Source organism: Bufo bufo, chromosome 6 (genome assembly GCF_905171765.1).
Source record: "Bufo bufo chromosome 6, aBufBuf1.1, whole genome shotgun sequence".
Classification (NCBI taxonomy): Eukaryota; Metazoa; Chordata; class Amphibia; order Anura; family Bufonidae; genus Bufo; species Bufo bufo.
In genome coordinates this window covers 205,732,139-205,745,415 of record NC_053394.1, presented here as the reverse complement: position 1 = coordinate 205,745,415, position 13,277 = coordinate 205,732,139, and the positions used below count along the sequence as shown (strand labels likewise).

Sequence of the window (13,277 nt, the reverse complement as noted above, 5' to 3'; positions counted from 1 at the left end):
GGGCTCCGAGCAGAAGCTACCACTGCCATCAATGAGGAGGAGGGGAGGGGACCCTGTGGCCACTGCGCCACCAATGATTATACTTTATAATACTGCGGTTGGGGGGGGGGGCACACTGAGCCACCAACGAATAAAATAACACATTAAATTAAGTGTAGGCAGCGGGTGCCAGCAACGGTTTCACATACCCGGCACCGGCCCTCTATGACATGGCGCTGCGATCCCCGGCAATTAACCCCTCAGGTGCGGCACCTGAGGAGTTAATTGCCGGGATCACAGTGCCATGTCATTGAGGGCGGGTGCCGGGTATGTGATACTGTTGCCGTCACCTGCTGCCTACACTTAAATTAATGTGTTATTATATACATTGGGGGCGCAGTGGCCATAGTCCCTCCCCTCCTCCTCCCTGCTATCAGTTTATTGGCGGCAGCAGCGGCACAGGGGGGAGGGACTGCCTCCTTCTCCCCTGTGCTGCTGAGGAGAACATGGCAAGTGCTGAGAGCAGCGCTTGCCATGTTCTCAAACAGATACTAGGCTGCACAGCAGCGCAGCCTAGTATCGTTAAATAGTAAGACCCAGTATCGTATCGATCCGGGTCTAAAAGAATTTCTTCACCTGCAGCGCTGCGGTCCACTCGTAAATAGCGACAAGACTAAAAAGTCTTGTCGCCATCTGCAAATTTTAAGGCGCATTGGCGACCGTTCTGGTCGCCATCTGGAGCGTTGTATGCCCCCATTGTCTGTGACAGGAATACCCCTTTAAACATAAAAAAGTGGTTTAAACAGAAGGTCATTTGCTGATGACACATTCCATTAAAGCTAAATGGGAGTGCTTTAAATTTACTTTAGATAAGTATATTGTTAAATAGATTCCTAGAGGTAACAAGTACAAGCTTTCAAAATTAAACCCCACATGGCTTACAAATAGTGTAAAAAGAACAATAAACGACAAAAAGAGAGCTTTTAAAGAATAAAAATTTGAGGGGTCAGCTGTAGCCTTTAAAAAGTATAAAGAACTAAATAAACTATGTAAGGGGGGTAATAAAATCAGCTAAAATACACAATGACATACAGGTGGCCAAAGAAAGCAAGACCAACCCCAAAATATTCTTCAAATACATATTTGTATATAAAAAAAAAAAACAAAGGACAGAACATGGCAAAAGGGTGTTGGTGACTGGGATCAAAAGAAGGCAGAGCTCCTAATTGACAATAAATGGGGACAAAACTGAAGTGTTTTTCTCCGGTATTGAGATCCTATGACAGTTCTTAATACCGGAAAATAGAAACGCTAGTGTGAAAGTAGCCCAAGTCAAGAATACTTTAACGCTTCGTCACATTATACGAGTGTGTATGGCCAACCCCGACATGGCCAATTAGTTGCCGCATAATATTTTTGTCCTATATAAATAACTGGAAATATTCTTCAGTGTTTTTTTTTTGTTTGTTTGTTTTTTAAGGAGAATGCACACTGCAAACAGGGTTGATCTGAAATACACAAAATCTAATAAAAGTCCTATAATTGGGACATCTCTAGCAGTACCAAAAGTTGAGGAATACTACTGTTCTGCCCAGCATAGGGAGATTCATTTCAGATCACGTCTAATTTCTAATTCATTCTGCTTCATTTCTGTAGTGATTAATTTGGTAATAGCACCATCTAGCGGTCTTAAAAATGTACTACACCTTGTTTTTCTGTTAATAAAGATTATTGTATTGTGGGAGGTGCAAAGCATTGTGGGACTGTAATGCATCCTTGGAAAGAGAAGCCCAATCTCCAGTCATAATGTTACAGGACATAGCAGTGCTGTCTCCTTTTCAAACTCCAACTTTGTGCCAGCATATCTGGAAAGACATCTACCTCTGTCTCAGGGATATTGTATTATGCAGGGCTGTTTAGCTAGGCATAAGTGTTACTTAGGGAAAGAGGTTGTAACTGTTAAATGCTAGACATGCATTCCTATGTATAGGCAGCCATTTTGGACATCTCCCCAGTGTTAATGTAATGTTCTAATACATGCTGTTGTATGCTTTCTGATGATACATGTTATTTGTACAAAATACAATTTGTAGTGGCTCTCCCTCCTTTACAGAATTGGTAAAGGTGCTCTGTGTTGTGTGACTCACCTCGTCACAAAATATGTAAAAAAGATAAAAGCAAAAAGGCAAAACAGGCACTCACCATCTGAGACCAATGGTAAAAATTACAGTTTTTAATGGTTAAAAAGTTGAGGGTATTAGATGGACAGTATATGTATCTGTTTTACATCCTATTTCATCACTTGTTTCATCCTATTTTACATACATATACTGTCCATGTAATACCCTCAACTTTTTAACCATTAAAAACAGTAATTTTTAGCATTAATCATTAAAAACAGTAATTTTTACCATTGATCTCAGATGGTTAGTGCCTGTTTTGCCTTTTTGCTTTTATCTGATACATGTTATGCTTTATACTTATACAAGTTATTTGTATTCTTATAGTTTTACCCCAATTGATTGATCACATCAAATACTCCTGTTTTGCCAATAAACAAGTTAGACTACAGAAAACAGTCCTCCTATTTGGAAGACAGGAATGGTTTATACTGAATGTCAGACTGCACACTGTGTGAACGTGTATGAAGACAGAACAACTATACCACCAAATATAACAGAGATCTGATTTTATGTAAGTTGCCAAAAAGTGTTTATAATGGACAAACCCAAAGAAGCCCTCATACATTTAAACAGGTTTTGTGGAAATAAAGGCACATTAATAGTAAATGTGAAAATACCTACAACATTCGTTGTTTTAGTTTGCTTTTTGGTCGGCCCACTGGTTTAGCATATCGCCTCTTAATTTGAGCAGCTTTTTCTTGGAGGATCTTACGTCCCTTCTTTTTTGGCCGGCAAACCTGACAAATCCACATTCCTAAAACAGACAAAAAATACTAAAATGATACCAGGAGAGCGCAATGAGTAGTATGCTACTTCATAAAAAAAATATATATAAATGCAACTGACATTTAAAGGGGTATTGCCATTTCAGACTTTGGACATATTACAAGGATATGCCACCAATGTGAAACAGTTGCAGATTCTACCTTTGGGAACAACTCCCATCTCCAGAATGGGCACCCACAGGATTTATGAAAATAGTCAAGCACTGCCTCGGCTATTTTCAGCAGCCCCATAGTGGTGAATGGAGAGGTGACCATGCATGCATGGTGCACTCTCTATTCACTTCTATAGGACTTCCCAAAATAGCTGAGTGCACTTGCTCAACAATATTTTCTGAACTCCCATAGAAGTAAAATGTAGAGCATGTGCGCATGCATGTTGCACGCTCCTTAACGGACCCGTTCTAGAGATAGAAGCAGGTCCCAGAGGTGTCCATCTGACATTGGTGGCATATCCCTTTAAGTCTGCATTCATATTTGGCCTTATTTCTGTTCTTTTGCTCCATTACAGCAACAAAACAACATAAATGCTAGATCCATCACATAATAGACACGAACGGCAACCAGGGGCACCTAACAAAGTCTCTGCAGCAGATGTGAACACAGCCTTACTTGCTGGTAAATATATTCTCAAATGGCATGCCCACAAAAGGAAACGTGGGCCACGTCAAACAAACAGGCTGATCTGTCGGTATCATGTAATCGAGCAGGAGGAGCCAAGCATATTGAGGCACAGCTTTAAGGGAAAAGATTCAGCATAACTTAGGTTTTATTAATTTATTTAAATCCCTACGTCTTTTGTGGGCAGTCCTTATAAGTGCCTCAGAGCTATCTTTGCGTACAAATTAAAATGCCAGTCTTTGCATTTCTCCACTCACTGGAATACTAAACTCACTGTCCTAATGTCAATAAAATATAAAAAACACTGGTACGTTGCCTGTATTGCTAGCGTCGCAGATCCAAAATATGAAGTGGGAAGTGTTCACACCGATAGCCAAAAAGTTTTCAGAACTGGACCACGCTGCTCTATTAGCCAATCCGGGAATCTTCACTCTAGCACAGAGCAGTCAGCATATTGGGACACAGAGAACCAGACTTCCTTCCACAGGCACATTCATCTCTTCCAACACACTCCTGTCAAATATCGAGAGAGCGCATCGATTGTGAAGTACTGCTTAGTCCAGTCAGATAAAAAGCCCCTGATGAAGCGCAAAAGTGAAACCCAGGTGAGGCATGAATAGGTGTTTTATGGATATGTGATATGCTTTTACCAAGATCTGCACTTGTGAGTATAATAAACCTTTTTATCTGACTGGACTAAGCAGTACTTCACTATCGATGCGCTCTCGTGATATATGACAGGAGTGTTTTGGAAGAGAGGAGTGTGCCTGTGGAAGGAAGTCTTGTTCTCTGTGTCCCAATATGCTGACGGCTTTGTGCTAGAGTGAGTGAAGGTTCCCGGATTGGCTAATACAGCAGCGCGGTCCAGTTCTGAAAACTTTTCAGAATGTCCTAAGATTTCAGTTACAAGCTATACTAAAATCTTTTTCCCACAAAACTATATGTCGATCTTTTCAGCTACTCCTGCTCTAACGTGATGCCAATAGACTGGACAGTATTTTTTAATGGTGACAGGTTCACTTTAAGTCAACAGGTGAAGAAATATCACGTTTCTTAAGAGTTTTATTGAGGAGGCTCCATCAGGTCTTTTATGCCACTTTAAGGGCACCATAAAGCAGATGGTAAGCTTCAGCAGATATAGTTCTTTCAGGATTTGATTCAGTATTTTCATTTTAAAATGTTATCAAAAGCTACCACAATTCATCGACCGGATAAAAGTTGGCATTTCAGGCGAGAAACATTAGAGAACAAACACCCTGCAACCATTTTTGGAAAAACACAAGCTGGCGGTGGCAGCATTATGGTCTGAGGAAAGTTTTTGTGGCATTTTCTCGGCCCACTCATCCATGTGGAAGGCACTCAATTGATTTGGGAATGAATCCATTCTTTCAGATGAAGTAAACACATACGTGTCGATTGTCTTCCCTGGGCAGATGGGATCTTTCAGCAAGACAATGCGACATGTCAAACCAGCTAGACATGGTTCGTTGGAAGAGCATGGCCAAGACTTCCAGGTACTACCCTGGCCTACTAATTCCCCAGACTTGAACTCAATCAAGCATCTGTGAGACAACTTTGATCGCCGTGCGCTCTCTGGATCCTCCCCAGCACATCCTTCAGCAGCTGTGGGATGCAGGGCAGTCAGCATGGCTCCAGATACCTGTGACAACCTACTATTCTATGCAAATTATACTTCCTAGGGAAAGTTAAACGGAGTCACATGTAAAGAAAAAAAAACAATCTCTACAATAAACAAAGGCAAGCAATGTCAAGTATTAGTGGTTCCTCTGCTAGAATACACAATTCAGTGTTTGGTTCTAGTTCATGAAAAGATACCCTGGATTGAAAAAAATTAGAGGGCAATTTATAAAAATAGTCCATTAGAAATGTTTATTTTTTATTTTTATTGAAATACCATCAAGTATACAGTCGTGGCCAAAAGTTTTGAGAATTACATAAAAATTGGAAAAGTTGCTGCTTAAGTTTTTATAAAAGCAATTTGCATATACTCCAGAATGTTATGAAGAGTGATCAGATGAATTGCATAGTCCTTCTTTGCCATGAAAATTAACTTAATCCCAAATAAAACTTTCCACTGCATTTCATTGCTGTCATTAAAGGACCTGCTGAGATCATTTCAGTAATCGTCTTGTTAACTCAGGTGAGAATGTTGACGAGCACAAGGCTGGAGATCATTAGGTCAGGCTGATTGGGTTAAAATGGCAGACTTGACATGTTAAAAGGAGGGTGATGCTTGAAATCATTGTTCTTCCATTGTTAACCATGGTGACCTGCAAAGAAACACGTGCTGCCATCATTGCGTTGCATAAAAATGGCTTCACAGGCAAGGATATTGTGGATACTAAGATTGCACCTCAATCAACAATTTATAGGATCATCAAGAACTTCAAGGAAAGAGGTTCAATTCTTGTTAAGAAGGCTTCAGGGCGTCCAAGAAAGTCCAGCAAGCGCCAGGATCGTCTCCTAAAGAGGATTCAGCTGCGGGATCGGAGTGCCACCAGTGCAGAGCTTGCTCAGGAATGGCAGCAGGCAGGTGTGAGCGCATCTGCACGCACAGTGAGGCGAAGACTTTTGGAAGATGGCCTGGTGTCAAGAAGGGCAGCAAAGAAGCCACTTCTCTCCAAAAAAAAAATCAGGGACAGATTGATCTTCTGCAGAAAGTATGGTGAATGGACTGCTGAGGACTGGGGAAAAGTCATATTCTCCGATGAAGCCTCTTTCCGATTGTTTGGGGCATCTGGAAAAAGGCTTGTCCGGAGAAGAAAAGGTGAGCGCTACCATCAGTCCTGTGTCATGCCAACAGTAAAGCATCCTGAGACCATTCATGTGTGGGGTTGCTTCTCATCCAAGGGAGTGGGCTCACTCACAATTTTGCCCAAAAACACAGCCATGAATAAAGAATGGTACCAAAACACCCTCCAACAGCAACTTCTTCCAACAATCCAACAACAGTTTGGTGAAGAACAATGCATTTTCCAGCACGATGGAGCACCGTGCCATAAGGCAAAAGTGATAACTAAGTGGCTCGGGGACCAAAACGTTGACATTTTGGGTCCATGGCCTGGAAACTCCCCAGATCTTAATCCCATTGAGAACTTGTGGTCAATCCTCAAGAGGCGGGTGGACAAACAAAAACCCACTAATTCTGACAAACTCCAAGAAGTGATTATGAAAGAATGGGTTGCTATCAGTCAGGAATAGGCCCAGAAGTTGATTGAGAGCATGCCCAGTCAAATTGCAGAGGTCCTGAAAAAGAAGGGCCAACACTGCAAATACTGATTCTTTGTATAAATGTCATGTAATTGTCGATAAAAGCCTTTGAAACGTATGAAGTGGGTGTAATTATTTTTCACTACATCACAGAAACAACTGAAACAAAAGATCTAAAAGCAGTTTAGCAGCAAACTTTGTGAAAACTAATATTTGTGTCATTCTCAAAACTTTTGGCCACGACTGTACATTAGGCAACATGTGATTTACAGGTATGGTATTCTCTTCAATTATACAGATTACATCAAAATGGAAAGACATAGAAAACTGTCTAATAACCTGAAGGAATCGAGATGTCAGTTGTTACATAAATTTTTGCCTTTGCTAATAGCTAATATGGCATTTCTCAGATAATACTGCACATCTTATAAAGAGATACAGCAATCAAAGGGGTTTATGAAAAAAAGAAGTGATCCAAACTTCCGATCTAGATTGATATTGACGTGACGCGTTGAAAGCCGAGGCGGACATCCTTTCATACCAGTATTGCTCATTAATGGACTGTAGAACGTTTGAGACGTGTATGAGCGTTCTTATTTTCCAATTGGCCACAATTTTTTGTCACATATTTAGGCATGAGAATCTATAGTAGAATGTAAAAAGGAGAACTGTTCTATACCAAGGGATAGAAGAGCTAAAGCCGGATCTGGGACAATTTGAAATTGGCATATATCGGATAGAAATATCACACAACGATCTAAGTAAAGGACTGTTCAAATTCAGGTTGCTTAGACTGCTGTGACACATTCTCAACAGCAAAATCCATGTGCAGACCGTCTAGAAAATTGTCACCAGTTCTCACATGAATCTATGAAATATCAGAAGATCGATTTTTACTGCGTTTCCCCTTAACATTTTACACAGTATTAGCGGTCATACCTTTTGGCATTCGTGCCAGCGGTGGGTCACAGCACTCCATGTGAAATCCTCTATCACAAGAGTCGCAAAAAAGCATATTATCCTGCAAGACATAACACACGATAAATGAAATTGTACTAAAACAAAAAAATTATATTAATTTAAAGGGGTTATCCCACAAAAAGTATTACTATGCAAAGACTATGGCATTTCAAACAAAGCATTATTACACTTATTCTCTGATAATGCCACCTGCTGTTTCTGTGACTGAAATTTTGTTCCATCTTGTCCTGCATATTTTACCTGCTATCTTCCTCCTCTGTGCCAGCGTGCTGATCTCAGAGGGGCAAGTGAAGCAGCCCAGACACAAAAACCTTTCTAAAAATTCACTGAAATACAGTATATAGCTATATCTCTCTGCATACCATATGGCTATTTATTCATGGAATCACTGGAGCTGTGTGTTAGAGACTATTTTCTATGCAGGGGAGACAAAGCCTGGCAAAAAGCTGACTGCAGTGCCATCCTGGGAGATGCAGGTGCTTGACTGCCACAAACTGTAGATACCAGAGCTGCAAAGAGTAAAGGGGAAATGACAGCTGTTTTTGTTTTGTTTGGGGCCCATTGTTTTTCATTTGTGTGAGAACCCCTTTAAATACATTCTACATTTTTCTTAGCAAGAAACTCACGGCATTTTTCCCCTGAATCCTACAGGCACTGCAGGTTTTGCATTCGATGCACTGCCACCTCAAAGCTTTTACATTGGATGTGAGCTCCAGGCAGAACTTTAGACATGATGGATGACCTGTAGGACAAGGATAAGTTTACAGTTAGGCTGGTCTTACACAAAATAAAATGGGTAACTACAGACACCGCAGAGTTAACAGTCATAGTCTTAATGCATTAACTAGATGTGATAACTCACCAAGTGTAACTGTTAGCTCTGCTACATCCGTAAGTAGTGCATGATGGTTATCTAGCGTCTGTTCTTGTTATAGATATGACAGGACCCAAATGTGACCCCCCCCCCTGTTTGGAGTAGTCAATGAATCGATGACCATCCACAAAATAGGGCCTTTAGACTTCTCATTTCATAACTATACAGCTTTAGGTTTCATCCACAAAGCCGTATTACAACCCTGCTTTATATAGAGCTGTAAGGGTCAGTTCACACAGTTTGCTGGCGTCTGATTTTGAAGGGTTTCTGCCTCAAAATTAGCCCCAATCTGCAGCAAACAACTCAAAACAGCCACCCCCTTCATTCATTTCAATAGGAAGCAGCACTTGCTTCTTTTCTACATGTGTAAAAAATAAGCAGCACGTTCTATCTTGGGGGAGAATCAGCACTGACATTCCCATTCAAATTAATGGGCGCAGGGAAAAAAAAAGTGTAAATGTGCCAAAAACTGCTTGTGGGAAAAGTACTATAGAATTCAATAAAGTAAAAAATCTGTCTGAAAAATGCTCTACAGAATACGCATTACAAATAAGTCAAAAAACGCATGTAATTTTGAGGTGTAAAAATCTGCTTTGATTCAGCGCTGATTTTTCACACATGTATTTTGAAAATCAGCCGTGTGAACTGACCCCAAAACTAAATTCCCACACAGCAGTTGAGTTACAGTCAAAACCAAATCAGAAAAAAAAAGTATGCATTTTTGCCATGGTCTTTGATGCAGCTTCAGCTTTTACAAGTATAGTGCCTTGAAAAAGTATTCATACCCCTTGAACCTTTCAACATTTTTTCATGTTACACCCACAAACTTAACTGTATTTTATTAGGATTTTATGTATGCTTATAATGGCGCTGTCACGCTGCCTCCTGAATTGCCCCACCGTGTCACTTGCTTGGCCCTCCACACTGTGACAATCCTCCTCCAGAGAACACAACTGCAACCTCCCATCCCATGGCAGACGCCCACCATAAGGCACGCTGGGAAATGTAGTTCTCAGGAAGGGAGAAAACAGGGAAGAGAAAGAGAAAAAAACTACAAGTCTCAACTAATCAGCATTATTAATGAAGTACTCACAGCCTACGTCTGCTCCTGTCTTCTGGTGCAGCGCCTGTACAGCAGCAGCTGTGCTCTGACCTAACCCTCTATCTCATGTGAATGCATTTTTTGCTAAAGTTAGTTGAAAAAGCCTATAACATGTCCTGGTGCAGCAGCAGTGGCGAAAGCAGAAAGCTGGTGGAGCTGGAGTGACGTCAGGCCAAGACTAGCGAGCAGCCAGGTGTAGACTCATTGAGAGTGGTCCCGCTAGCTGCAAAGCTTGTGAGGGACAGGATAGGAGCGGGAGGCAGGTAACGTCTGTCCTAGTACATATTGTAGAAAGTTTACTGCCGCCACAGTAGCATACTGCACTGTATACTCACATATACCTATAAACACACATACATAGTACTGAACTTTATACTCAAATATACAATACTAACAAAAAGTTATATATAATATATATTTGGCTCGTGGGTGAAATTTCAGGATGAAACTAAAATGCACTCTAACCTTTACAGGTGAACTTAATGTGACCTTCTCTAAACTTCTGAATGCACAATGTCCAACTATTCAATGCTTCAGTACTTTTTGCACAACTTGCTGTTCTCTAACAAGGAGCTTAACAGCAAAATTCACAACAGGTGATTGATCCATGAATCGCCCAATAAATCTCCTGGTTCAATTACAATTGGTATTTAAACAGTCCTCCTCATCATGCTGTTCACATTTTGACAACATGAGACCAAGACGACACCTAACAATTGATCAACAGTACTTTAGCACTGCAAGGCTTCTAACAGGATATTCACAGATGGAAGTGCCGTCTCCTGTCTCTCTTCCTGCTGCTATGTTTATTGTAAGCAGGAAGAGAGACAGAAGAAGGCACGTGCGCATAGCCTTCTCTTCATACAGCTGATCTGATATTGATGACCTGTCCTCATCAATAGGGAAAACCCCTTTAAGATCACACCTACTGTGTGAAATCCATCACAATTAAAAAGGTTGTCCAGTTCCAAAATCAAAATTCTTTTTGTGTGCTCCCAACACCCCTCACCATCCATACATAAGCCCCCCATACCTGTTTTTCATGTCTGAGCTTTCCTTCCCCATCTGCAAGAAATCATATTATCCTGGCAGATCTGTTTACTTTCTCCCCTCTTGTTTTGTTGAATACATAACTTTATTGATACACATGCCTGGCTGAACTGCACAGTGATGAGTCACAGGCTGGCCACGCCCCCCACTCTGCTCTGCCTGCAGCAGCTGCTACACCCACAACAACTCCTGTGTCCATGTTACTACACCCAGACATGAATCTACTTCTCACTCAGTGTCTAAATCCCATCACTGACTGTCTGAGGCTCTTCCCACAGAGTTTCATAAAGACATCGTATCCAAACACATCTGTATCTAATCATATCCTGTGTGATACAGCCTGCTGAGCTGTGTATCTGATTTCATCACTGACCGTCCACATGCTCTTCCTCACAGCTGGAAGCAGCAGCAAGCACATCCAAACACATCTGTATCTAATCCTAACATGTATGTGTGCGATACTGCATGCTGAGCTGTGTATCTAATCCCATTTTGTATGATACAGCCTGCTGAGCTATGTATCTAATCCTATTTTGTATGATACAGCCTGCTGAGCTGTGTATCTAAACCCTTATGCACATGACCATATCCATTTTGCGGTCTGCGAGAAGCAGATCTGCTAAATATGGATATTGTTCGTGTGTGACCAGCATTTTTTTTTTTTTTTTTTTTTTGCAGTCACATTGATTTCTATGGATTTCAGGTCTGCATTATGAGGAACGGAATAGGACATGTACTATTTTTTGCAGAACTCGCATACAGATGTGGAAAACACATGGACTTCAGCGTGCTTTCCACATCCGTATATCAGTACAGCAAGAGATACAACATGTCTTATTCTGGTCCTCATAATGCAGATCTAAAACCTATAGAACTCAATGGCTCTGGAAACAAATGCATATCTCACACAGGCACTATCCTTATTTAGCGGATCTATTACTTGGAGAAAGCAGAACGGATGAGGCCTAAGCCTATCTTTTTTGGTCCTGACTGCTGAAGGGTTTATCTTAGGCCTCCTGCACACAAACGTGTGCTTCCCGTTACCGTATTACGGACCACATTTGTGGATACGCAATACACAGGTGCCGTTCCGTGGCCATTCCGCATCACGGATGCGGACCCATTCACTTCAATGGCTCCGCAAATCCGGAAATGCAAAATGGTGCGGAACGGAAGCACGGAACGGAACCCTACGGGAGCACTACGGAGTGCTTCCGCGGGGTTTCGTCCCGTACTTCTGTTCCGCAAAAAAAATAGAACATGTCCTATCTTTTTGCAGAACAGCCGGATCGTGGACCCATTAAAGTGAATGGGTCCCCGATCCGCTGCGGCTGCCCTATGGACGGTGTTCGTGCATTGCAGCCCGCAGAACGACCATAGGGCGTACACGTTGGTGTGCAGGAGGCCTTAGGCTATCATGTGTGATACACGTGAGATAAGACCATGATCAGCCTGGGAAACACGGTCCGTGTGTCGTCGCATCTCTCAGGCCGACCGCGCTCTCCTGAACGAACTGACGATATGACAGTAATGTATGATACAGCCAGTCTCTTATCTGGTCAGGGGAGCAGAGGTTGGCCTGGAAAGTGTGGCTGACATGGTCTGAGCCATGGATTCCTGGGCCAATCGTTTGCATGATCCCAATCACTCATACCGAGCTGCCATAACAGTGTCATCCACAGTGTCCCCATAACAGTGACATCCACAGTGCCCCCATAACAGTGTCACTGTTATGGGAGCACTGTGGATATCACTGTTATGGGGTCACTCTAGATTTTCTCTACAGTGCCCCATAACAGTGACATCCACATTCCCCTATAACAGTGAGAGCACTCATAACAGTGATATCCACAGTACCCCCAGTGCCATCCACAGTGCCCCTAATAACATCCATAGTGCCCCTTGTGCCTTCCACAGAGCCCCCAAAGTGCTCCCATGTGCCATCCACAGTACCCCTAATGACATCCAGTGCCCCCAAAGTGCCCATGTGCCATTCACAGTGCCCCATGCGCCATCCATAGTGCCCCTTGTGCTTTCCACAGAGCCCCCAAAGTGCTCCCATGTGCCATCCACAGTACCCCTAATGACATCCAGTGCCCCCAAAGTTCCCATGTGCCATCCATAATGCCCCTGACATCCACAGTGCCCCCAAGCCATCCAGTGCACCTAAATACTTCCACAATGCCCCGAAAGTGCCCTTAATGACATCCAAAGTGCCGATGTGCCATCCATAGTGCCCCTAATGACATCCACAGTATGTGCCATCCACAGTGCCCACAAGGGTACCCATGTGCCATCCATAGCTCCCCCAATGACCTCCACAGCATAGCGATCAGCGCTTGCCTTGTGCGGTACATGAGTCAGTACGGGGTTCACATAGAAGCCTGTACACTCAGAAGACAGCCGGCAGTCCCAAAGCATGCGCAGTAGTGTGCAAGCGACGGGACCGAAAAAGGTCGGCAGGAGGCAGTGAC

The 13,277-nt window shown here is 42.4% G+C and overlaps 1 protein-coding gene across 3 annotated transcripts in view; it reads right to left on the bottom strand.

Moving 5' to 3' along the window:
- KAT6B (lysine acetyltransferase 6B) overlaps nucleotides 1-13,277 on the bottom strand; it is a 373,094-nt gene that overhangs the window by 179,451 nt on the left and 180,366 nt on the right. For all 3 annotated transcript variants that reach the window (XM_040435104.1, XM_040435105.1, XM_040435107.1), the window contains 3 exons: nucleotides 8,404-8,519; nucleotides 7,736-7,817; nucleotides 2,784-2,916 (listed from right to left, as the gene is read on the bottom strand). In XM_040435104.1, coding sequence (XP_040291038.1) covers nucleotides 2,784-2,916; nucleotides 7,736-7,817; nucleotides 8,404-8,519 — 331 coding nt within the window. The remainder of the gene's footprint in view (nucleotides 1-2,783; nucleotides 2,917-7,735; nucleotides 7,818-8,403; nucleotides 8,520-13,277) is intronic.